Consider the following 26,425-nt stretch of genomic DNA (forward strand, 5'->3'; position numbering starts at 1 on the left):
TTCCGGGACCAGTCCCGGGATCCCGGGATTGTCAAATTGTAATCCTGAAATCCCGGGATTGAATTCCCTACCGATGAGTGCGGGAAGGAATGACAGAAGATCGTCGAGGATAACGGAATTATTCCAATCAGTTAATATTGTGATTGTTTCACTACGACTACTACTGGGCCTCCTAAACTGATGTAGTGTGAGAAAGAATGAAAAAATGACACGAATGAGTTTGACGTTTGATGTTCAATTTCGTAGATAAAGTTAATTTATTTATTGTTAGTTTGTCAACCAATGGTCTTACTCGAAGATTGTCAAGCACAGTTGCGCGGTATAGGATTAAGAAAATTCTCAGTAGACACTTACCTACTTACTTCACAGACATAGGTATTGTTTTCACCAAGTTTTCAGTGCCTAAATAATTCAATGTTAATAAGTAAAACGTTCGATGAATGAATGATACAATTAGAGGCGAAACTAGGTATTTTTTTATTAGGGCCTGTAAGAAAAATTACTCCCTTAATAATGTAATAATATGTGACTGAATTACGAGGCATGAATTTAAATCATCATTACTCTAAATATCACTCTCGATCAGTGACGTCCCGTGGGGGTAGGCAGATTGAGTGTCGCTTGGGGGCGGCAGGTACTCAAAGGGCGGCAAATCGAGGAGAATCATTTGGTATAATATAATTATAGAAATAGCTAAAATTATTTTGGTTATGCGTTGTACATAATAGCATAGTAAAAATGCTGTGAAAATAATAAATCTGTGTATTGCTGAATAGTACAAACCAAATGTGTCAGATATATCAACCTAATAAGACCTCAGCTCTGGTGAATTGGGTAAATGTCTAAGTTATATTATACTATTTACTCGCTTTCTATATTTAGATTATTTAACTTTGTATGTTTTAGTGATATCTATATTTTCTGTATTTCTGTATTGTATTCACACAACACATTTCTTAAATATTGGAGAGATAAAAGGATGATAAAAAATACCTACTGTATAAAAATGGGGTGCGCTGCCAAGAGGCGGCATTTTGTCTTGGGACGTCACTGCTCTCAATCGATCCATGGATGTATGAAGGCCTGTTCTTGCTGTATCCACTCTTCTCGGTCCTAATCTTCTATTCCACCTACAATAATTAAGGCGATGATCCGATATCTTAACAAATCAATATTAATTTTGTGGTAAACGACTTTTTTATTTCAAGCATACCTAAATTATTATCGGTTGATTAATTTTTCCATTTCCATTTTTAAATTAAAACAATACCTATACCCATTTTTATTAACAGATCATTAATCTAAGTAAAATAAAATTGGACATGCCATATTCTTTAATTTATCATTTTCTGTACTTATATGATTAAGATTTTAAACATTTTTTGTAGTATGCTTCTGACGGGTTTTGGAGGTTATAGTATAGATAATCATAATATGGTGTGAAAATACAAATATATGATATACCTAATATGTATGTAGTTTGGGCACTATCGCTGTTATTGTGCCTGCCGTATCGCCGTGTCCTGCTTGGTACCCATACCCTCCTTCTTGTTTCCTGCTCAAACTATTGACCTTTATTTATATAATGTCGTATATTTATACATTACTCCGTCAGGTTCCAGTATCGGACCATAAGGCAAACACGAGGTCTCGCAATTTCTTTCGATCCACCGCCACCTTTACCGCCTTTTACCATGTCGGATTTTCAGCACATGTATCGCTCTTGCACTCCCGCTGTAGAGCGTAGAATGATTGGCTACGACGTCCTTGCGGCTGTACTATAAGATGCCTGCAGAAAACGGCTTGTACGTCAATTTGTAAGTCGACGCGACCAAAAACACTCAACCAAAAAATGGTAATTTAATAATATTATAATAATGCAAATACCATTAAGTGTGACAGGGCGGAAAAGGCCCGCGTGCGCTCAGTTTGTTGCCATTCGAGTTATTGTTGATTGGTGCATTCGATCTGAAAAATTCTTTAATCGATTCTTTGTGGTCGGTTTCCAGATAGAAATATCAAAAAATGTGCATCAATTTACTTTCCGAGATAATGAAAGGGAAACATTTCATGACTTCCGTTACAAAACTGGGCAGCGCGGTACCTAGCATCTCAATTTTTTTGTGCGTTAGCCATCGACAATTTATTGATGCCAGGTAAACCCAGTGTTGCCATATTTTTCTATGCTGATTATAGTACAAAGGCGTAAAAATTATAGTATTTCTAAAAAATATATAGTACAGGAACATTTTTCGTCTTGAATCCTTTAAAATTATAGTATTTTACATTTTTCGCGAAATCAAAATTATAGTATTGTACTATAATTATAGTACGGTTGGCATCACTGGGTAAACCACTCGCAAAACTCCATACTCGCCACGAAATTGTCGTAATATTGGGTAGCATACGGAGTAGAAAGTCTTAACTACGAGGAGTGCTAAACCGTGATCACATCCGATACCCGGCAATGTCAGGTCTGACACCATGGAGTAACGCGACGATCACTATCTGTTATGCTATAGATAAGTAGGAGGAGGATTCATTTTAGACAGGACGTACCACGTCTCACAGTCACGCCAAAGGCAATCATCGCATGCATTGAACACCCATTATTTGGCCGTTACCAGTAGCGTCCCTTAACAATTCCAAATAATGTCGCCCTCTAATATTTTTAGTCTCAAATTATATGCCAATTAAAAAATAATTACCGTATTTCTTTATTCCAACTCGTCATAGAAACTAACCATAAAATTAATTGTACTATTCGTACCTATTTATTCTTTAATTTTCCCCTTTTAGAATGTGCCCTGGACCCTGAAGGCAAGAGAACGGAAGGCAATTGATGCCTTTGAGATGTGGTGTTGGCACCGAATGCTTCGCATTTCTTGGAAGGAGCACAGGATGAACCAGTCAATCATCCAGAGACTGAAGATAAGGAACGGCTCTCGACGATATAACTGAGAAGAATTCTGCAGTTTTTTGGACATATTGTCAGGCGCGGACCGGACAACCTGGAGAGACTGGTAGTTTTGGGTAGCTTCCAGGGAAGGCGAAGCAGAGGAAGAGCGTCTGCGCGATGTAGCGACCAAGTGAAACAGGAGGCACCATCCATTCTGCCCTGAGAAAAGTGGAAGATCGAGAAGGATGGAAAGTCTTGGTAGCTCAAAAGATAGCGAAATTTAAATGTACCTAGTCACGATCCTCAGCCATGAGTGCACGACCAAGAAGAAGAAGAAGAATGTGCCACTCCTAAGCGACGCATGACCTGCGTATCCCCTAGGGATGTCATTGGCCGTTACATAATACAGCGGCAATCTCGATGTAACTCTGAATTATTTGAACGAAGACCCATGGCCAAGCAGATATTAAATTCACTTGAATTCTAATATCGTCGGCAATCATTTACTACCTACCTATATAACTGGCAATAACAAGAAAATTTATTATTTTATTATAATGGCAGCACCTAATATATTTTTCATAGACTATGTCATAGACAATTGACAAATTAAATTTGACAGCCCGCCTCGCCGGCCGAGAAGTTTAGTCGTTTTAGAATTGTTTCGTTACTATTTTCAACATGAATGCTAATATTCAAGGAACTTTTGTATCAGAGAAAATTAACCGGGTGCGATGGATTCCTGAGGAATATGGGGAAACACAATCCTTCATTACAGGCAGTTGGGATAACGACGAAAACTCCTTGAAAGTGTGGACGTTTGAAACAAACTTTGAAGAGGAAGATGCCGACTACCCGCAAGTTATCAATAACTTTCCTTTCGACGGTGACATAACTGAATTAAAATTCGTGGACAAGTTAAATATAGTTGCGTCGTCGTCGAACGGTTTTGTGAAGTTATTAACTCTCAATAACATCGACAAAAAAACGCCATTCAGGGAATCAATTACGTGGAATAACTTGCACTATTTCAAGTGAGTATTGTAAATACACATGAAATACTTTATTTGATACCGTTTCGTACTGTTGTGATTTATACCTTCACCCTTTACCACTAAGTAAAACAAGTACATACTAAATTTAATGTTATTGATTATAATTAGACTCATATTTGAATGTCACTGACAGATCAAGTTGATAATCATTTTAAGCCACCTAAGATTGCTACTATGTTCAATTTATTTTATTAGGTTGAATCTGTAGGGGTAACTTATATTATGAGAGTATAGTAGGCAGGGCATAGCTAGAAATATTGGGTCACAGTAGCGACGGGTGGAGGTAGACTGTTAAGATCCACCATAGATAGTGCACATTAAACTTCGTTAGTCATACGTGTTTGTTTTTATTGAAATAAGCTACAATTTACAGATGATATTGGTTAGTTTTTAAAAATCAATTAAGCCCTGTCTAACCAAACTATAATAGATACAAATATAATTCTATCAATAAAATATCAAAATTTATGTACTTAGGTATGATTTAATTACTTACATAATTTTAGATATTTTGTAGATAGACGAGTATTTTTTGACTTTTATCAAATATGGCATGGTTTTTGCAGTGCTTAATTGAATTTTAAAAACTAACCAACACCGCCTGCAAATTGTAGTCTTATTTCAATGAAAACAAATAAGTATGACTGACAAAGTTTGGCGTGCACTATTTATGGCAGATCTTAACAGCCTACCTCCACCCTTCGTCACTGATCTATAGTCTATGCCTAAGATTTGGTGTGCCATTTTTCTAACAGCTATGTCTCTGAGGCTTTTCCATTTTATGTATTCTCAATGGTAACCTACAAGTCTAATCTCCGCAAAAGTTGTTGAAATTATATAAAATGTAGCCCCAAGTATTCTCCAAATAAAAATCGCCGTTTTCGACCATTCTGGTGTTATTTTCTTCATTTCCCAGTCCCAATGACAGACGATGTCAAACACCAACATACTGAGCGAGGATATGAATGCCTCTTCTCGCTCACGACTTAGACAGAGATGTCACTACCATACATAATATTTTTATATTACTTAAAATAAATTAGGACATCGGACTTCCAACAAAACATAAAATGCGTACTTTAATTAATTAATTATTTATATACAAGAATTAAATAATAATTGTAATAGTAATAAAAAAAAAATAATAATCTTAAAATAACTGAGTAAAAGTAAAAATAATTAGTGAAAAGAATGGCATTCACCTACTTCCACAATTTCACAACTCCCATCTGAATGCAATTGTCAAGATGTACATCTGTGAGTCTGTTTCTTTATTTACTATTAACCACCTCCATAAGTAGTGGAAAACGTTGATTCACACAAGAAGGTAGAACAAATTAATGAAGCCTTCATTTTGAGTGCAATTCAAACTAAAATTGGATACTTTTCTGTTGAGACAAAAGGCTATACAGATTCTACAGTTGAGGCAACAATCTTAAATCATTCACTACTGACCAGCTAATTACCACAATTCGGTCAGTGCTAAAGACACGCCTGCAGCCCTACGTTGTAACTTGTGACATGAAGTCAACCGATGACATGACGTAATTGTGACGTATGCTCAATACACGCATCGAGGCGAGCCGCCCAATGCACACGGCTCCCATAGATATTATTATGCTGAAACACTTATTTGTGTATGGGGACAATGAATAACGCCAGTATTAGAGTAGCGTTAATTTCTCGAAGACTATTGACTCACTCCGGTAGTACATCACAATGATGTCATATGACGTCATGTCGCCAGGCGGCTTCAAATCACAAGTTGCAACATAAGGCCCCTGGCGTGTAGCAATTAGCATGATAATTAAATGTGCTAATTAACTAGTCAGCAGTGAAAGTATAATGTATCTAATGGCCACACGCCAGACGTGTTTTGAGCACTGACTGTGTTAAGCGACAAATCACATTGAAATTTATAAATCCACGTGAGCTACCAAAAATGCGGCTGCGAGCTACCGGTAGCTCGCGAGCGACCATTTGGCGATCACTGCACTAGACTAAGCTGCCGACTGCAACCAGAATATAAAAACAACTGATAAGAATTTCTCAAGATCATTTGATTTCTCGGTAATAAAGGCCTTGAACGGACTTTCTTAAATTTGTCATGTTTAAAATATTTTTTGCTGTAATAAATGAAATAGAAATCGGTAAGAAGAAGTAATTTCGTAATAATATTGATTTCTCGAGAGATCAAAAAACCAATCTCGATTTCTTTAACTCCAAACCTGATTTTTTTTTAGAGATGGCACACCCAGCGCTTGCACGGGGCTGGCAGTAATGGATGGTGATGTAGTCAGTGTTGGTGAGGATGGCCGAATGAACTTTCTCACTTCGCACCAGTCTCAAGTAGTTAGGACTATCGATAATGCCGACAGCTGCTCACTACACTGCATCTGTTTTCTCAAACATAATGAGGTTTGTTCTGTGGTTTTTTTTATAACATGTCTTCTATTATCATGTTGATGAGTAGTTATGGTTGAAAGCAGAAATGTTGATGTTAAGTTGGCCATAACTACGACAATAATAAAGTGTCACTTGTTTTTCTCACTTCCACTAACTCAAGCACTCTAAGCGTTGCTTAAGACCATTTCGGCACTAAAGTATGACTATGCATTTGGCCCTTAGATATTTGATACTAAAGCAAGTACTTACCACGTGCATTCCATATTCCAAAGTCAGTTAAAGAACTTAATTTTGTTTTATTGATCGGTAAACAGTGATAGTCACAAAAAAAAAAATTATCGCATTCGCTCCTAAGTGTAGCATATTATGGGGCTCCGCAGAGTGTAGGTTATATTAACACACTGTTTTACGAGAAATGGTATGACACATTCGCTCAATCAGTTAGGTTCTCGATGAGGATCTAACACATTCTTCCAGAGGCGGACAACGTTTTGATTTGCTTAGGATTAACACAACCGCCTATGATTGGTTTGAAATATTAATCATTTGATTTCATGACCTACACCACACCACGTGCACTACTTAAGTTTTTGAATGAGCCAAAAAGGATGTCTTCTTGTTAATGTCCGACCATGTCTGATTCTAATAGGATCATATGGGCCTCCACAGAGTGGAGGTTTGTATTAACAGATTTTGTTTTTATGAGAAATGGATGTCAACCACTCAGTGGCGCACCCAGGATTTAATATTGGGGGGGGGCCCATGGAGGAAAATGTAAATTAGTCCCATAGGCTCTTTTTCTTCTACACAGCCTAATTTCTCGTTTATCGGACTTTTGTCTATTGCACTCGGTGTACCTACACCATGGTCCCCCCCCCCTGGGTGCGCCACTGCAACCACTTGCTCAACCTATTAGGTCCATACTCTGACTCATACACAAATTGAAAAATAATAGGTGTACTTGTCAGACCCAGGATTTGAACTTAGGACCCACGACGCTTAAGGCGCATGGCCATCTTTTTTTTTTTTTTTAATTTCTGGAATGTAAATTTACCTGTGTGTGGTCTTTTCTGTAAAGTGGAGAATGATTAAATAGGTTTTTTGGACTCTAATGGGCCGAAAAATGCTGCTGTTTTTTGTACGAACATACTTTTGTGTACACAGATTTTCTGCCCTTATAAACTTGAAAACAAAATCCAAGTTGTTCCAACAACAATAAGCCCTTAAATCTACGCTATTTTAAGAAAAAGGAACATGTTTTTTTAAACTGAAGTGGTGATAATTTTAAATGAAACCCTTTAGTTTTTCAATTTAACTATTATTTCTTGAATCTTCTCCTTGATAGAAGTGTATTCTTCTTTTTAAGTTTAATTTAAGTCTGGGGGGCAGGGAATATCATTTCATCAAATTCGCTCCTGGATGGCCTGTATTTAATATGAGACAGGTAAAAAAATGATTTCGACCAAAGTGTGGGTGTCTGAAAGTATTATTATTCCAATTATAATAATAATTAAATGGTTTAATAGGCTCTCCTTACAAAACAGTTGATTAGGTGACAGTTAGTCGTCATAAAATACCATTTGGTAATTTTTCTCTTTCTAGGTGTTAACAGGGAATTTACGAGGACAGATGAAAATTTGGGATTTGCGTTCTCAAAGCAACAGCCCCATGGCGACATTCTTACTAAGCGTAGATCAAGTGGCGGCGACCAGCATAGTTCACCATCCGACGCAGAGGCATCTAGTATTAGCAGGCAGCGAGAACGGATCGCTGGCCGTTTGGGATTTAAGAGTCAACACTTACCCCGCTTCATTGCTGAACGCCCACTCCGCTGCGGTGTCCGAGATTCAATTCCACCCCGACCACCCTCAGCGGTTGTTCACTTGTTCGGCCAGCGGTGAAATCTGGCACTGGAACACTTCTACCATGTCTAAGCAGATCACGACTACCATGAACGCTTCGTCAGCGTTGAATGATTCTACGATAAATCCGTGGTTGATGAGTGATGAAGACCGTGCTAATTTGGAGGTGGTCTCTCTTATGTCTGATCTGCATAAACCGATTAATTCAATTGACTGTAATAAGAACAGAGTGCTCTGTGGATGTGACAATGAAGCTGTCTACTTAATCAAAGATGTTTATACGTAGTTGTTATTATAATTCTAAAATCTTTCTATGTAATTTAAGTGCATCCATGTTTATATTAAGCTGATATTTCGATTTATAATACCGTCAGTTAAATAAATGGATTAATTTTAAAACTTTTTAATACATCACTTGATTTTTTTTTAATCAAATTTATTTTTTACCAAACTTTTCAAAATTGAAATCAGAAGTGGAACTAGATTGCAAAAATTATAACTTGAAGCGTCATGGCCGCCGTCGTGGCGCTGCGATATATTATGAAAGGATTGCTAGTATTAGAAGACTTTTTTCCCCCACTTCAAATTGTAAATATCGAATACAATACCAGGCGACAATATTTTTCCAATCTGTCGGGATATTTTTAGTTATATGGTAACACTGAAATGTCAAAGAATATCTACCTGTCATTGCATCAACTTTATTTATAGGCCCTTCGCAGTAGGTTATTACAGGACTCATAATCCTCCTGCTACTACACTTTTTGCATTATTAACACGTTTAAATACTTTACACGAACTTGCAGCATGCACAAATAACAAATTTCAAATGATTGGAGGGCGTGGGGAACGAAGAGGAATGGGCTAGGGAGGATTGTAGTTCTCGAAACGGCCACGCTTCACGTTATACTTGCCACAGTCTACATCGAAAGTTATGGGATAGAAAAAATTGAGATTTTGCATTGCCAATAGCAGACATTAATTGTTATTAAAAATATATTTTATCAGATCATTATTAAATCCGAATAATTATTATTCATGATGTTGACGTGCTAAATTTATCAGTAATTAATTGTTAGTAGGGTCAATTCCCTCAGATTGTGTGATTCAAATTAAAATTACTGCTGTCTGTCACAAACAAATCAATTGAACTGAACTTGTATCATTGCCAAGAGTTCCCCTACTTATCCAACTTGATTTTAAGAGTGTAATGCAGTCACTAGTTAGCTTGAATTAGATAGACATATTGAGTGGTTCACAAGCATAGTGAACCAAGTCCAATCTGGTTAGTTTTGAGTAAACTAGGTTCAAACATATTTGAGTATTTCTAACTCTGTAAAGGTACTATTGCAATTCTGTGTTATGTTGAGTACATTTATTGCACTTACTTTATACAAAAGAATTTTCCGTTAAAGTTAAAACTCTTTTGCATTAACATAAACTTTTTTTATGGACTTGGTTCACTTTGCTTCCGAATTACTTTACTTTTCTTACGAGCAAAAAGAAAAATAATGACATGTGATATAAGTCAAATTTAATTTTATATTTTAATCCACGCCATATTATGTTGGAAATTTTATTTCCGACCATGTCCGATCCTAATAAGATCATATGGGCCTCTGCAGAGTCGAGGTTTGTATTAACAGAAGTTTATTTAGTTTAAATACCTTAAAATTGTGCTATATTTACGACAATACTCGGAAACATTGATGCGTGATATATTTATTACCACTTGAGAGGTGGCCTATAAATACTTCGCGGTAATATAATGCACAAGAGCGTGTTGAAAAACATTCACCTTGCACAGAGTTGTCGTCTTTTTCTATGTTGATTATAGTACAAAAGGGTAAAAATTATAGTATTTCTGAAAAAAAAACTATGGTACAGGAACATTTTTCGTGGATTCAAAATTATAGCATTATACTATAATTGTAGTACGGTTGGCAATACTGACCTTGCAGTGCTATACATAAAGCCAAAATAGCGATCTCTTCAAGTGCTAAGTGATTTGTAGGGAATCTATTTGTTCAAACATTTTTGACATTATGACTGATTTATTATGGGTTTTTAGTGTTTTAACATAATCTCAATGTGTCTAGGTGTCCAATGAGTCGTAAAACTTATTTTTTATTGCCATTTTTATGGAACACAGCAGTTAAGTAATATGAAAAAATTACTGGCCGAGAATAAATTCGTCATACTAAAATCAGCGCGCGAGGACTTAGTCTGTTCTCGCTCGGAAGGATATTCATTTGTTCTGACCGCTCCAAACAATCACCATTGCAGTTGATAATTAAAGCTTTTCGCACATCTTTCATGCAGTAATCTCAAATATGATATTTTTGGACTTGGTTCACTATGCTTGTGAATCACTCATATATAATAAATAGTCTATGGTTCAACAATACCTATATAATCAGTTTTCTATTGAAAATTATAAAAAATGTACAATATAATTTGAATTATTATAATTTCACAATTAGTAGACACCACATAATTTTCAGGTGGTATTACATAGATAGAGACCTTGGAATATTAATGATAACACTATTTGTCAGCCACCAAGCTCATAATTAATTATTGAATATTGACACACAGCAACATTCAAAATAGAAAACATTCCATCAAAATTATTCATATCTATATTTCGCCTTACGTATGAATAAATATTTTTTGCGTATTGCTTTTATTTTGACATCTTATCTATGGATGGTATTTAGCAACTTTCCTGATTCCTAGAATCTGGCTGGTTTGAAGGATGGGCAGATCAGATTTAAATTCTTGAGGTATCCACAGCACGTGGCCGAAGTCCGATGCCGCTACGTCATTAAATGTGATAGGAGCCTACATAGTCTGCCTTCTTATCGTCTTATGACTTATAAAACACACCCAGTATCCGCCGTAAGCTCTCAAAGTTTTCAATGCTCAGTATATGGTTGTGCTGAGGCTTTGTTAGGTGCCATGGCTCAGTATAGTAAAGTAGAATGAAAGGGTTACATATAAATTGTACGTAAAACACTTCACCACGGCATAGTTCGCCGTGAGTTTTCTTATCGAAAAGAGATGACCGTATACTATACGGTCTCCAATTTTATTAGATTCAATATGAACATTAATTCAATTTTCATAGCTGATTTTGGCAAAATTCATGAATTCAAGAATGAAAACCTAACAAATAATCCAGTACATCGGCTATTTTCAAAATTTGTTTGCTGCTGGCTTTCTGTAAAGTGCAAACCGACAAGAACCGTGTTTTATTTAGACACGAATTTTATGTCAGTACTATACGACCCAAAGAAGTTGGACAGTCTTTAATATACGGCCATATATTTCTGATACAACTTTTCACAGTGAAGTATGATACGGCGAACTGCATACGTACAAGTTTCCAGACACGGAATGAAAGCGAATAAGCAGCATTTAGTATTAACTAAGCCGCAAGACCCAGATATTTTGTATCAAATTGAATTTTGGTCCAGCCGTTCCGATTGGATGGTCAGCTTTCTTTGCAAAATGCAAACTCTAGTGGTGTGTACCCTCGGAAGCGAGTAAGAGTGTCGACGACAGCTTTGAAAAACTTATTCCACGTTGTTTAATAATGATCAGTATCGATTTTATCTAAACACCTAATCTTACATCAGATTTACCCCATCGAAGTCATATCAACCTTAGATTCCACCGTATCGGGAAGTACTAAACAGTCTATGTATTTTTTATTGGAAAAACAATATATATCTATAGGTACAGTTGCAATGAAAAACAACATTACTTAAAGAAAAAATTCTCTGAAAATGTAATAATGTAAGTATACAAAACTCACTAAGTACTTTTTTACCTTTGGACCAGCAATATTATTTCTGTATTTTTAGGCATTGGCGATCGATTTATTTGCTTATTTAATTTATTCAGTGTGATAATTATTTTCTTATCCATCAAACTGTTTCTCAGCAAATATAAGCAGTATAGGTAATGTTTTTTTTTACGTAGGCAACTAATGTTGTCAATATTGTTTATATATGTTTAATATTATCACTTTCATGGAACTTAATGAATGTATTGATAAAGTAAACGCATTTAGATAAAAAGGTCAACGTTTTTTCCATTTGAGTCAATGGGGTTACCTAAAACAGTAATTAATATTATCGAATGTCAATTCTTACTGTTGTGTGTATGATGTTTATTGCAAAGCCAATGATTATTCCAAAAAATACATGGTTATTAACCAGAATATCTTCTCTACGATGAACTGGTTTTTTTAAGGAAGTACTTATGTGAAAAAGATATTAACCAGAATAACTTTGAACTGGTTTTTTAAAGGAAGTAAGTACCTATGTGAAAAAGATTACTCACTTCTATTATGTACATTGTTATTTGGTTTAAACTATGGTTTCTTAACCTGTTCTCTGCCAAGAGGTATTTGTATGGCCATATACGGAGGGCCGCGATTTTCTTTGAAAAAATAAACCTTAGTAAATATACTTTTTTTGGCTTTATAATAATACTATATCATATAGACTTACCAAATTAATACACGATGTGTCCATTTACGCCGTTATTTATCCAAATAAATCACAATTAATGTTTCACAAAACGTCAGGGTTGTCACAACACTTACAGAGTAAAGATGAGAACGTGATAATGTATGAGAAGTAATTCTACAATGTGCTACTTTAGTCTTAAAACCAAATAAAAATATAACGAATTCAAAAAAAAATTAATAGTCTTCTACCGTGTGGTATGTCTCAAAACAAGGTTCAACGCAGAGAGCCACTTTGCACTGTTTACACTCATACCTTGATTCTCTTCGAAGTTTCCTGGATAAACACACCACACATCTTGCCATTGTTTTGACTTTTTTAGCACTTGGAGGTGATTTTGCCATAAAATGCCTCTCTGTGAGACGCGATGGCAATTCTGAATGTCTTTTCCTAACTGAAGATTTGGAAGGCACAACACGTTTGTATTCGTTAATTAATTGTCGAATGACCTCTAATTGAAATTGTGCCAACGGTACACGTTTTCCAGTTTTTTGACAAAACAGTATATGGCTGTTCAACAGTGAGAGGTCGATTAGATGGAAGAACATTTTTTTGTACCACCTCATTGTTTTGCGCGTCGAGTGTACACTTGACAAAACCATGTCTGATTTGTCAACTGCACCCATATTTTTATTGTAATCTTGGACACATTCCGGTTTTATTATCGGTTCATTCCGATACGTTCTTTTGCCTGTGTCGGTGAGCTGGGCAGGATGAAAAGTCGTCAGCATGGACACTTCCCTTTTATCTTTCCAGATTTGTGCCGAAATAGTGTCTGTGTGGTAAGCTTTCATTTCTCCTTTTTTCAATTTCTCCGTATGCTTTGGCAATCCCTTTCGGTTTCTCCTTACAGTGCCGTAAGCATTCGTTTTCCGGTCATGTAGTTTTTGGAACAAAATTGGGCTAGTATACCAATTGTCTACGTACAGGGTATGTCCCCTGTCCAAATATGGTTCCATGAGAGTCAAGACTACACTTCCTGAAATACCCATGTGCATGTGTGTTACATATTCGGTGGTTTTTCCAGTGTACACAATAAAATTCAGTACATACCCGGTGGCACAGTCACATATCACAAAAAATTTAATGCCAAAACGGCTTGCTTTTGATGGGATATACTGGCGAAATGACAAATTGCCTTTGAAAAGTAGCAAACTTTCATCGATGCACACATTCATGTAAGGATACATGCACTCCGCAAACTTTTTTTTGAAATAGTCCACTAGGAATCTAATTTTGAAAATCTTGTCCCCACTTATTTGTTGCGTATTGTCATAAAAGTGGAGCATGCGAAGAATGATTTGAAATCTATTGCGGGGCATCGTATCTGAGTAAATCGGAGAAAATAGTAAAATATCTGTAGACCAGTGATCTTGTATTTTATTTCTCGAATTACAGGCCATCGAAAGACATATTGCCAAAAAGAGGTACAATTCTCCTACTGTTACGTCTACCCATTGTTTCAATCTCCAACTCAACTCATTGCAGTGATTTTTGACGTATTGGTATTGTTTATTGGTTTCCATGGCAACGAAATTCATAAGCGTGCTGGTTATGAACAGCTTGAAAAACTCCGATTCTCTGCTATCAACATTTTCTATGTCCGCTCCTGACCTCGAGCTATCAAATGAATTTATTTTGGGGACAAAATCATCGGTTTCCCATTCGAAAACTGGAACAGATTCGTCAGCCGGTACAGTTTCATCAATTTGTGCAGCTTCATATGCACTGGGATCTTGTTCCTCTTCATCCAAATCGACATCAAAATCACTATCATCCGATTCAACAGTTATGCCAACCCTGTACATCAAATCTTCGACCTGTTCGGCATTTTCTGATGAACTTTGTGTGCCTTCCATTTTGATTAGAAAGAAGATCAAAAGGTTTATATGTAAAAAAGTTCAAATATCCCAGAAACTTGACTTATTATAAAAAGATATAACACAAAAAGTCAAATAACTTAAACACTATGCGAATAAAATAAGTCCCGACACTAATATCTTATAAAATATACAATTACGACACACAACACAGATTACGAAGGTTTAAAAATTACAAAATCGTACCCGTAAATTACTGAAATGAATTATAAAGTGAAAATATTTCAGCCGCGAAACCGAATTAGGTACGTCAAATACGACTTTGAATATTCAACTGGCATATTTTCGAAGATGTGTCACTGCTATTGTATAGTTGTGTATATTCAGGAATCACAGTATTCCCCGTTTCTCGTATGCATAAGCGAACCATAATTTCGATTGCATCTACTATAAGTAAACGGGAATCCCGGCGAGTAATTTGATAAATATCCGATCCGTGGCACAACCCTACTAGCGACGCGTTTCGGTAACCAAAGAAAGGTTTGTTTAAAATTGATGTTTCGTTGATGATAATATAGAAAATTACAAATGTAAGTATTACACCATGATTCTAAGAGATGTCGCTGTATGGGCAATGCGATTGAATTATTCAAAACATTGCCTCGGCCGATATATTGCGTTTCAAGTGAAGCGTCTTTGCACGCGCATTTTGCATGGCTGGCCCTCTGTTCTCGGAATAGAAAAGCGTGCTAGGACGCTGGTGGCACTTATCCGGTTAAAGGGAAATGAGAAGGATCGCCAGAACTAGTGGACGCCTTACAGATGAATGAAGTGCGCAAAGCAATAAATAGACATACATTACGGCTTAAACTAACAAATAGGCGAATTTGATTTGAATTATTTATTGATTTGTGCAAAATCTCTGCAGTTGAGTGTAATAATTGGAATGTGAAAACACATTGTTAACATGGATCTTTACAACAATAATAAACTTTGCTTCAATATTAGGTAATTTCCTTATATTAGATTTTGTTTGTCTACTTGCAAATTCAAGCCGTAACATTTATATCTATTCCTTTACGTTTACACATTAATTCATCCATATGGCAGTTAGTTATCTGTTGTTCAGTTGTCCTGGTAACCATTTGTCCCATTGTCCAGTTGCCGAATCGTCCTAGATTCTTCTCAAAGTGCACGCTGGAGGACGGAGTGTTGCTGGGTATGGTACAATTTTATTTAGTTATAGAGATGGAATTTTAATGGTGTGGATGATAAATAAATATATGATATGAAAAGGGGGTGGTGAGCCAACGAATGTTTGAGAAACTATGGTTTAAACTCCAATATAGGCAAATATGAGAGTTTTAAGGTAGGTATCACACAAAACTAGCAAATTGACGAGAAATATTCAATATATTAATAACATCTTTCTAGATCTCAAACACCCTATCAAATCCGAGTAATAAAACAATACAATTATTAATTTGTAATAAAAATATAAGAGTGCAGATAAAGAATAGACCATTAAAGATGTGCTAGACATGTATATATATTTTTTTAAAATAGTACCTTGTATTCATTTATAATGACATGCCACGGCAATAATATAATAATTATAGTGCTATAATAGCTATCTGGTATATGCACATTGTTAACTGAAATCTAAGCTCAGTTCGACTCGATACTTTGATGTGTTAACATGTCTCTCAAACAATGTTTTTTTGTTGCCGTGTCTTTAATATATTTCTCAAATTGTGCTGTCAATAAAACCACAAGAATATACAAAACGTTAGAGTTCGAAGTGCCCATTGATCATTTTAGTTTTACTTCAAATAAAACATTTAAAATAAGGTATTTACTCAACGATACCTACTGGGATGAAGATAAAGGACCTATATTTTTCTATACCGGAAATGAGGTACCCAGAACAACATTTATCATTATATAAATACTTTCATGGATACAATAAAGATGTGATTGCTTATTGTACAAAAGTTAAATCTATTATTTGATTCAATTTATTTTATAAAAAAAATACTTAAAATGACAATTATTAGAACAGAGAATAACAAATCACATCGGAGGGAATTGTTGGAGGAAGCCTGGATTCATCCCGGGTTGCTGGACCGTTATAATATGCACATAAAAATGTATTTTGTTGTCCAAATTTCATTCGGTTTAAAAAAATACACAAGATGCTACACAAAAATTACAAGTTCTTATCATAATAATTATAATTTCATTAGTGGTGATTATCAAATTTAAAACTTAATTAGGAAATATTCACATTATGATTGGTAAGTAACCGAAACATTTTCAGTTGTTTCTTCAACTCCTTATATTTTTTTATGTAGGTACCTACCTACCTGACATGTTGTCAAAAAACGTTGGCACTTATGTCTTAATAATTCGTAGTTTTTATAAGTAAGTTTTTTGTTACTGGAAAAAAAAAGATTGAATAATAAATAATTAGTTTCAAAAAAAGTTTGCAATAATGACAACAAAAAGCAGGGTTACCAGCTTCCGAAGATTTTTCTATTATTAGGTGTCCTCAAAAGTAATTACATAAAAAAACTAAAGGTTATTCACCAAAAAGTATGCAGATAACGCATTTCAAAAAGAAATTTCATTGACTAAAGCACTCATACCTGTACCTACATTCAATCGTTGATAATTTTTATGCTTCTATATTTCTGTTTACTTTAATGATCACCGCAATATAACAGAAGAATTGAACTCACCAATTGCTTCTCCCATATTTTTATATCCACAAAAGATTTTAGGATATGAATAATATATTTCAGTTATCGATTGTTACTCGAGTGAAAAGACATAAACAATGAGACGCATGCTACAGATTAAGTGGGGATACTTATAACTTATAACTGATAAAATCTTTTTCAGGGAGCCATAGAACTTTTTGCTGAGAACACGGGTTTTGTTTGGGAAATTGCTCAAGAGTTTTCTGCCCTTGTAGTATTTGCAGAGCATAGGTATGTTATTTAAACTAGTTATATTCATATGTGTAAGGATATCATCAAAAGAAAACGTATTGATACTGTTACCTACCTAATGATATTGGTCAAAAAGTATTGATTCTTCTTTGACATTTCTATATTCACATTGTACATGAAGCATTTATTTGTAAAGGTTTAGTTTTTATTTATTCATTCAAAAGTATCCTAAACAGAATACATATTTTACAGACTAATTCAACAGTTTACCAAACCAACCACAATGGTCAATAATTGGACATTACCTTAACATTACTATTAAATCAATATAAATAAAGACTGATTAACGACTTATACTGGCTTATTATTTGAAATAGCATATGATTAGTAGAATACAGTACAGTATTAATTACGTTTGATTCCACTAAAATTGTGAAATGTAATTTAATTGACATTATACTGTTAGAAAACTGGTTTAGTAAAGATATATTATTTATCTAGTTCAATAATAGTTTTGTCTAACCTAATGACCTAGAATTTAAATTAATCTTTTTTTATGAAGGCTGTAACTCACTAGGAACCTAACTTTATCTAGAAATTATTATACAGTTTCGGTAGCTCAGAAAAGAAGCATTACATTATTAATTAGATAATTTAGTTTTAGTGGCTTATAGAGATTTTGATATGCAGTGTTTATTTATTTAAGAAAACAAAACATTCTCGATATAACAAATCAAAATTCAAGACGTTCCCAACATGAGATTTACATTATAACAAATATTTCCCTCAAAAGAAAATATAAAATTTCTAGAACAAAATACACAGTACATCACTGAAAATGTCTTATGTCTTTGGGGAAAGCATTGACACGATGAAACGGTTATGATCCAGAATAGGTCCCCTACGAGCACGTAGATAAATGACAGGCGCATTCTTTGGATTAGAAACCAACCTCGTGCGAGAACAACTATATTACAAGAAGAGGCATGCTCATTGTTCTCTGTAATAATTGTATGTTGCATGTGTGTGCAAAAAATCTGAATATGCACTACAAAATTTCTTTTGTGGTAATACAAAATATGAAAGAAGTTGCTAGATACATAAAAACTTTTTAGAGATTCATTTCATTCATACCGATAAAATAGGACTTAACACTGAAAAAAGTTACTTTAAGGTACCAATTTATTTAACATTTTTTTATTTCAGTTCTTGAGATTGAGCTAAGTACGGTAATCAATTTTTCTCGTGTGCCCGCTAACATCAGGGAAGGAACACAATGTACATATTATTTGCTGAAACAATGTTATGTTCTATTTTGTAGATACTATGGAGTGTCCATGCCTTTTGGAAACAAATCATTCTCATCTCCGGAGTACTCGGGATACTTGTCAAGTAGTCAAGCGATCGCTGATTATGTTGACCTCATCTACCATTTGAAAAAAGATAAAACTACCAGTAAAAATCCAGTTATAGCATTTGGAGGTATAATATAATTTTGCACCCAATAAAATTTATTAGTCTATGAGACAAATGAAACCTGATTTTATCGATATGCATTCGGCATTCCAAAAAGATACATAATTGATTTTTTTAATTTATTTAACCTGTCTCACCAAGTGGACAAAACCAGTTATAATCTTAATAAATTTACATCTCTGTGTTATCTATAAATTTATGTATTTTATTTATTACCAATTGTGTTTCACTAGGGTTACCAAATCATAGGTATTTTAGAAAAGTGGATACCTAACATGAAATAAAATCATGAAAATATTTTAGTCATGTGGATTTATTTGTATTTCAACTTGTAGGGTCCTATGGAGGAATGTTGGCTGCTTACATAAGAATGAAATATCCACACGTGGTGGCTGGATCAATCGCTGCATCAGCACCAATTTTAGAATTCAAAGATATGATCCCTTGTGATGCTTTCTATAGAATAGTGACCTCGAATTACAAGGCTGAGAGTGAGGCTTGTTCAGGAAACATTGCCAAGTCATGGTCCATTATAAGGTATGTATTTAACTAGGAAACTAAAAGGAATGAAGATATTTTTTCGATGACCTGTATGTAAATCACCACGTTTGGTCAGAGTAATGATATAAAGAGAGTGGGTATTGTTCGACAAAATGAAGCTGTGTTTCTTGCGTGTAACGCACAGTAGAACACAATTTTATTATTATTAACTTAACTATGAAACGTTATACTATCATGTAGCTTCTCAGTATGGCTACCAAATTTAAACACAACATAGTCAGTTAACCATATTTTCTACTAAATTAACTAAAAATAATTACCACTAACTTTATATTTAACACAAAAACAATAAATCTCAACAATATGTGCTCGCAGTTTTTAAATGACTATTCATTCAAATCAATATTTACCAGCGACGTGTACAAAAAATATTTAATTCAGCCGTAGAAATTCTATCTTACTCTAACACATATTGCGGAGATATAAGCGTGCCAAATGCTTTCTCACTCGCACTTATGGTTCGTTTATGTTCAGGTCTTGCATTTTCCTTTACCTACTGTAATATTGTCAATCTTGTACGGTAACCCAAGGTGACATCACTGGAACGGACGGAATTTATTAGCATTGTAAAGGGAAGCTTAATCATAGACGTTGGGTCCATTGACTTTATGATGATGATGAATAACAAAATATACTGCCTTGTCATCAGTATGCAAGTGACAGTGCATTTTTGAACACTGTTGTTTGATTGGTATCTACATAGATGCTTCTAAATATGTATGCACCATTGGCGGCCCTAGGCTTGAACACTTAGGGGGTCATTTTTAAATAATTAATAATATTATTGGAGCTTGGCTTTTCGTTGTATACTTAAAAAACGTATTGCAAATTGGGTTTTTAAACATTATAAAAAAAGTGCTAGAAATTGTTATAGATAGGTACCTACTTACTCTTCAAAAAATGTCCATTTCACATCAAACAATCAAACACATTTAATAAAAACACCGTAGCTTTTTAGCTTCATTTTTCATTTAACAGTCACAATCAGAAAAAGTGTTGTGTACTGTTACGTAACGGCGGGATCATTTATATATATAAAACACTTTTTATATTTCCACTGATTTTATTAGAAGGTAAATTTTATGATAAATATGGCAGATGACATTTTAAGCGATAACTTGTATACAATGGTTTAACACAATGAATGCAATCAATGCGTATTACTCAAAGGTTGGATTTAAACTAAACTGCATACAAACATTGAAATTGCATATGCAAATTTCAAACAATAGGAAGCGATAACAAATAAGTATAAAAAGGTTTACCAAAACAAAACACGCTCGCTAATTTTAGTAATTTTATACCTGTTTCATTTTAACACATTGAAAATTTACATCTCTTTCATTTCTGGCAATGACCAAAGTCACGCCTAATACGGCGACAAAATAATATGAAGAAAAAGAAAAAGGTTTTGTTCTTCTCTTCGTCTGACATAGGAAAAATGAGAGAGAAAGAGAAATATTTATAAATATTTTATCCCGGCAGGTTCCGAAATGACCCAAGGTATACACTACACAGCAACCGATCGTGATTCCTTCTGTTTAAATTTTATACACAGTGTGTAACACACGGTTAGCGTGCGTCCCGAGTTGACGAGTTAGCCGATAATTATAAGACATTGTACCTACATCTTAGATTATAACCTACATAGATTGTAAGATGTTTATTTTTGGAAGGTCAATGACCAAATGACCTAAGGGAGAAGCCGCTAATGGTATGCACCATCCTTATTATGCAAAGTTATTCTACTAGACTAGTCAATATAAACACATGGACAGAATAATTATTCACCGCAAATATTTAAATTCAATGTAAACAATAGGTCAGTTCCTAAATCTAAATAATAATCAATAAAATAAAAGTAAATCACCATTTATAAATCAAAATTATTGAAATGTCAGTAAAATACTTCCAAATCCATCACTTTCGTGAGATTTTTATTTTCAAAAAATTCTGGCTTTTGAAACAAATATCACTTTCATACCAAACATTTTATAAATAAAACAAAATATAATTCTTTTAATTCTGTGGGCGAAAGGAAGAGGGCAATAAGTTAAATTAAAGTTCAAATGAACCATAATACACATATGCACAAATGAGAAAAAGGATAAATCAAATCAACACCTCTGAATTACTAAATTCCATACAGAAACGTAGGATTTCACATACAAAATGGTCTAAAAATTAATCTTCTTTTGGTTGTCCTGAAAAGTAGCGATTTAAGACTTAATGCCTTTTTAATTTACACCCAGAATTATCCAAAGTTAAGACGTATTTTTCTAACCCATCGCAAACAAGATACAAAACTTTACATCAAAATAGCGAAGAAATAAAATTGAGGATTGTCTAGTTTTTTTTATATCGTAATAATATGTAATTATTAATATAACTATTTTGTTTTTTGAGTCACTTTGAAATTAGATCAATAATAAATAAGTTATTCCATTTTTTGTGACTATAATTATTAAATTGGGTATAGAATTGCACGAGCCTTTTATAATGATTTTTTGACCATTCCATGGTTTTATATACTATTATATTTTGTCAGTGTCTAGACTCCAAAACTTTTTTTTGTCTAATCACAGGATTGAAAGTGATCCCGGAATCCCGAGATCGAAAATTCTGTCTTTGCTGGATAGTGGATGCAAATAGTAATAATAAGACATCAATTTGATTGTTTTTACCCAACAGAGTTTATTATCTTCCATTAGCTAATTACTTCCTACATTAAATACTAATAAAACACCAATTTTCAGAGAACTATTGAAGACAGCTGATGGTCAAACCTGGTTATCAAAAGAGTGGAAGCTATGTACCGAACTGAAACCTGCTAAAGTTCAAATTCTTATTGATTGGTTGTTTTCCCTTTATTCGTCTCTCGCGATGGCTAACTATCCATTTGAATGTGACTTCATCGCACCACTTCCTGCGAATCCTGTCAGGGAATTCTGCAGCTTTTTACATAATGGCACATTGACCGGGAAACCGTTGCTTCAAGTTAGTTATTTTGTATATAATCTTATTTTTAGTTTCTATTTGTATGCCAACTCTGTAGAAGCAGTAAGGTTCAGCCATTTGACAAATATATTTGTGTAGTATTTTGAGTATAGGCCACTAAACGGTATTGATGACAAATAGACTATCTACTCACAAGTAGAGTTGGGTTTCGGGAATTCTCGAGATTTTCCATCCCGAATCTCGAGAATTGAAATTTTTAACATTTCTTTATTATCAAATGAGGCGCCCGGTTCCAAAAACTGTTATTTACATTTTTTTTTTAAATCATATGAACAAAATCTTTGATGAACAGAAATACATTCTTAAATCTTGTAAATTATATACTCTGTTTACATGTGCATGGATCTACTTCTAACAGTGTGTATTATCGCAACCATAACAAGAAAATGCACATGTAAACATGTATTATCGTGTAAGTTGTAAGATTGCATGCACATATCAAAAAAATTCGGCAGCTTCTGAATTTTCATGCGATAGTTTATTTTTTCTAATATTACGTCTTTCCATCAGGACATGTACATATTATGTAAAATATTTTATCCAATAATTACGGAGACCTATAGACAGTTTTTTCAGAGGATTTTAGTATGCTCTCCTTTAGAATTATTTTTATTTGAAAACGGTTTGGTCCTTTATTTTGGAAACCATACTTTATTTTCCGCTAACCTGGAAAGGAAACTTGCTGTGTGAATCCACAAGATCCCGGATTGATTGTAACCGGACATGCCATTTTACCTCAGAGGGTTACAAGCAGTCTTCATTCTGTTCATTCTGACCATGTCCGATCCTAATAGGATCATATGGGCTTCCACAGAGTGGGGGTTTGCATTAACAGATTTTGTTTTCACGAGAAATGGATGTCAGCCACTTGCTCAACTTATTAGGTCCATACTCTGACTCATACACAAATTGAAAAACAATGTGTGTACTTGCCAGACCCAGGATTCGAACCTGAGACCCACGGCAGTCTGGCGAGTAGGAAAAATTTCAATAATACCTGCTATTCACCAAAAATATATAAAATAGTCACCGTACTATAAATATAAACAATTCCGAACAGCTCAATTCGTTTTTCCATTTTTATAATTTTTCTTTCATTACCAATTTGATTTCAGGCAATGTTTTCTTCGTTGAATCTGTACGCAAACTACACTAAAAAGGCCAAATGCATTGATTTCGAAGGAAGCACATACAATCCTGATTTGAGTATAGATGGATGGCAATATCAGGTAAATATTTTTATAATAACATTATTCTAATTATATTGTCCCTGTTTTGGTAAAAGAGCGAATAAGCCATTTTTGGTTATTTATTATTATTCATATAAATGAAATGGTGTATTATTCAGTGACACAGATCCACGCAAACGAATATGTTCAAGTAACTTTACGGGACAGACCAATTAAATTATAGTAGATCTTTATGTTATTATTTTAAATACGTAGAAACGATCAAGTGAAAGAGCTTACTGGGGACAGTATTCATTCTGCCCTGTGAGAAATACCATGAGGGGTGGAGTTTTCTCGGTCGTATAGAAGATGGCTATATTTCAGGGTAGTCACAATCCTCAGCTATGAGGGAATGAGTGAGAAGAGAATATTTATTTAAAAAAACATGTCTAAGAGAAGAAAGCTCATGTTATAAAATATTATTGTTAATACTAATTAATTTAATGTATTAATAAAGGCTGCGTGCGCCAAACCATAACATGTAGAATAGCTAACTTCAAAGGAGCAGCAAAACAAGCTTACCAAATTTAAGTTAAAATTATAAATATATTGTGAGCCCTTTGTTCGGGACTTGATATCCGGGTGGCAAAGGCGGGACCGTCTGTCCGCCGGAGCTCCTGTGATGATTGTCGATTTCTGTAATGCTGTATAATTAAATATCTAATTAAAACTGCCGATTGTCAATGATGCTCCGATTAAACAGCATGTGATTGATTGTGAGTTCATTATTGCTGCGGTAGTCGGCATGCGGTGCTCCCTCCATCTTTGCGTTGCCGTGTTAGTTGGTTTTTTTGTTCTGAAAAGTTGTTAAAAAGCCATGTTCGCCCAGGGATGATATTTTTTATTCAATTCTTTTGGATCTTATTATTTTTAGTTTATTAGTGCTTTATGTATAGCAGGCAAATATGATATTTAAAAATATACCTTATTCCTGACTTCATAATACTGTCCCCCTATTGATTTAAACCACGGGTAGTCAACCTTTTTATACATACTGCCTGTATCTCTATTAGTAGTAAAATTTTCTAACCGCCCACCGGTTCCACAGTAATGGTGATTTATAAAGTAGGGAGTTTTGCTAAGTTTGGCAGAATAAATCTTTATAAAACAACTTAGGTACTGTAGTTAAATCTATATTTGTATTTATACTCTGACTTGCTATCATAAGCATGACAACATCTTCCTACATATAGAAGCATGATATCTGATGAAGTTATAATATAATTAATTAAATTATTAATGAGATCCCTGAGGCTGATGCTGTGAAACTATATCGTCTCTGTTCTGGCAGAACACACTAACTGGAGAATACTAGTTTTGAGTAATTTGACTTTGGAGTTGTTAAAATGTTTGAAATAATGGTCTATCATATGAGTTTATTAAGTAATCGTAAAAAGGGTGACTTTAAAATAAAGACTGTTTATTTATTAAGAACGTTTCCAGACGGTAAAGTTTGAAATAAGGAACATTTTGGTACTAACTCAATATGGATTTTTTTTGAATTAGTGTTTTCTGCCAGAACAGTGACGATATATTGTATATATCATTGTCACGGGGAATTTTAAGAAAATATAATGAAAATATTTTTAAAACCCCTACTGCTCACCTTGAAAGCTGGAATGCATTTAAACACTTATTTTAAATATATTTTTAAAAATCTTTATAATGTGTTCTCTTATATTATTTACAGTCTTGCACAGAATTCCCAATGCCAATGTGTTCAACTGGAATTAATGACATGTTCGAGTACACCGCATGGAATGAAAAGGATGTCTCCTCGCAGTGTAAGAAAAGCTACGGAGTTGAGCCGCTGTATCGGCTGGCAGAAAAAGAATACGGAGGAAAAATGATCAAATTCGCATCGAACATAGTGTTCAGTAATGGCCTCTTGGACCCGTGGGCCAGTGGAGGTGTTTTGAAGAATCTGAGTTCATCACTACACGCCATTCTAATTCCCGAAGGTGCTCACCACTTAGATCTGATGGCCTCCAGTGAATATGATCCCTATTCTGTAAAAGCTGCAAGACATCTACATAAGAAGTGGATAAGGAGTTGGATCAATGATGCTTTAGAATAAAATAATATGTGATACGAATTGCTTGCAATAACAGCTGTTTCTGAATACCTACTGTTTTATAAAAAATTAAATTTAGTAATACGCTGTTTAAAAAAAAAAAAATTATATACACTATTAAATTTTATCACCATATTAATTTTTCATTTCATTTTTGATAAATAGTGTTTTCCCAAATCCCTTTGTGTTTTATGAACTTCAAATCAATTAAATGATTATTTTAATCATAAAATTTTATGTTGGTATTGTTTTAGTAGGTCACATTCTAGATAAGAAAAAAATGTACATTTCAATTATTGTCATTCATTACTCATCCTTCTACTTGCAGAATAATACACAATACACTTGACATGTGCATATCAAAATAAATTATTCATTTCAATATTGTTACCAACAATGCGACAATCAGTCACCAATACAACTATGATTTTTTGGAATAACTCACTGCCCCGAATGTAGCACACCATGTATTTTGGAATAGGAGAAAACGAAAAATTAAATACAAATAAAAATTTATTTGTAGAACTAAAAAT

The 26,425-nt window shown here is 34.2% G+C and overlaps 2 protein-coding genes across 2 annotated transcripts; both read left to right on the plus strand.

The window, feature by feature from the left end:
• The first annotated feature begins 3,502 nt into the window (after positions 1–3,502).
• Nup43 (nucleoporin 43) lies at positions 3,503–9,371 on the plus strand. The gene is made up of 3 exons (XM_085946407.1): positions 3,503–3,933; positions 6,198–6,372; positions 7,963–9,371. The coding sequence occupies exons 1-3, from the start codon at positions 3,581–3,583 to the stop codon at positions 8,506–8,508; spliced, it is 1,074 nt and encodes a 357-aa protein (XP_085802533.1). The 5' UTR covers positions 3,503–3,580; the 3' UTR covers positions 8,509–9,371.
• Positions 9,372–16,250: 6,879 nt separating this feature from the next.
• On the plus strand, positions 16,251–26,031 carry LOC147072420 (lysosomal Pro-X carboxypeptidase). The gene is made up of 7 exons (XM_085947832.1): positions 16,251–16,498; positions 17,485–17,573; positions 18,856–19,016; positions 19,346–19,547; positions 22,328–22,568; positions 23,705–23,818; positions 25,509–26,031. The coding sequence occupies exons 1-7, from the start codon at positions 16,280–16,282 to the stop codon at positions 25,893–25,895; spliced, it is 1,413 nt and encodes a 470-aa protein (XP_085803958.1). The 5' UTR covers positions 16,251–16,279; the 3' UTR covers positions 25,896–26,031.
• The last annotated feature ends 394 nt before the right edge of the window (positions 26,032–26,425 follow it).

This window comes from Rhyacophila brunnea, unplaced genomic scaffold, assembly GCF_057557595.1.
Source record: "Rhyacophila brunnea isolate RB1 unplaced genomic scaffold, BYU_Rbru_1.0 scaffold_2, whole genome shotgun sequence".
Classification (NCBI taxonomy): domain Eukaryota; kingdom Metazoa; phylum Arthropoda; class Insecta; order Trichoptera; family Rhyacophilidae; genus Rhyacophila; species Rhyacophila brunnea.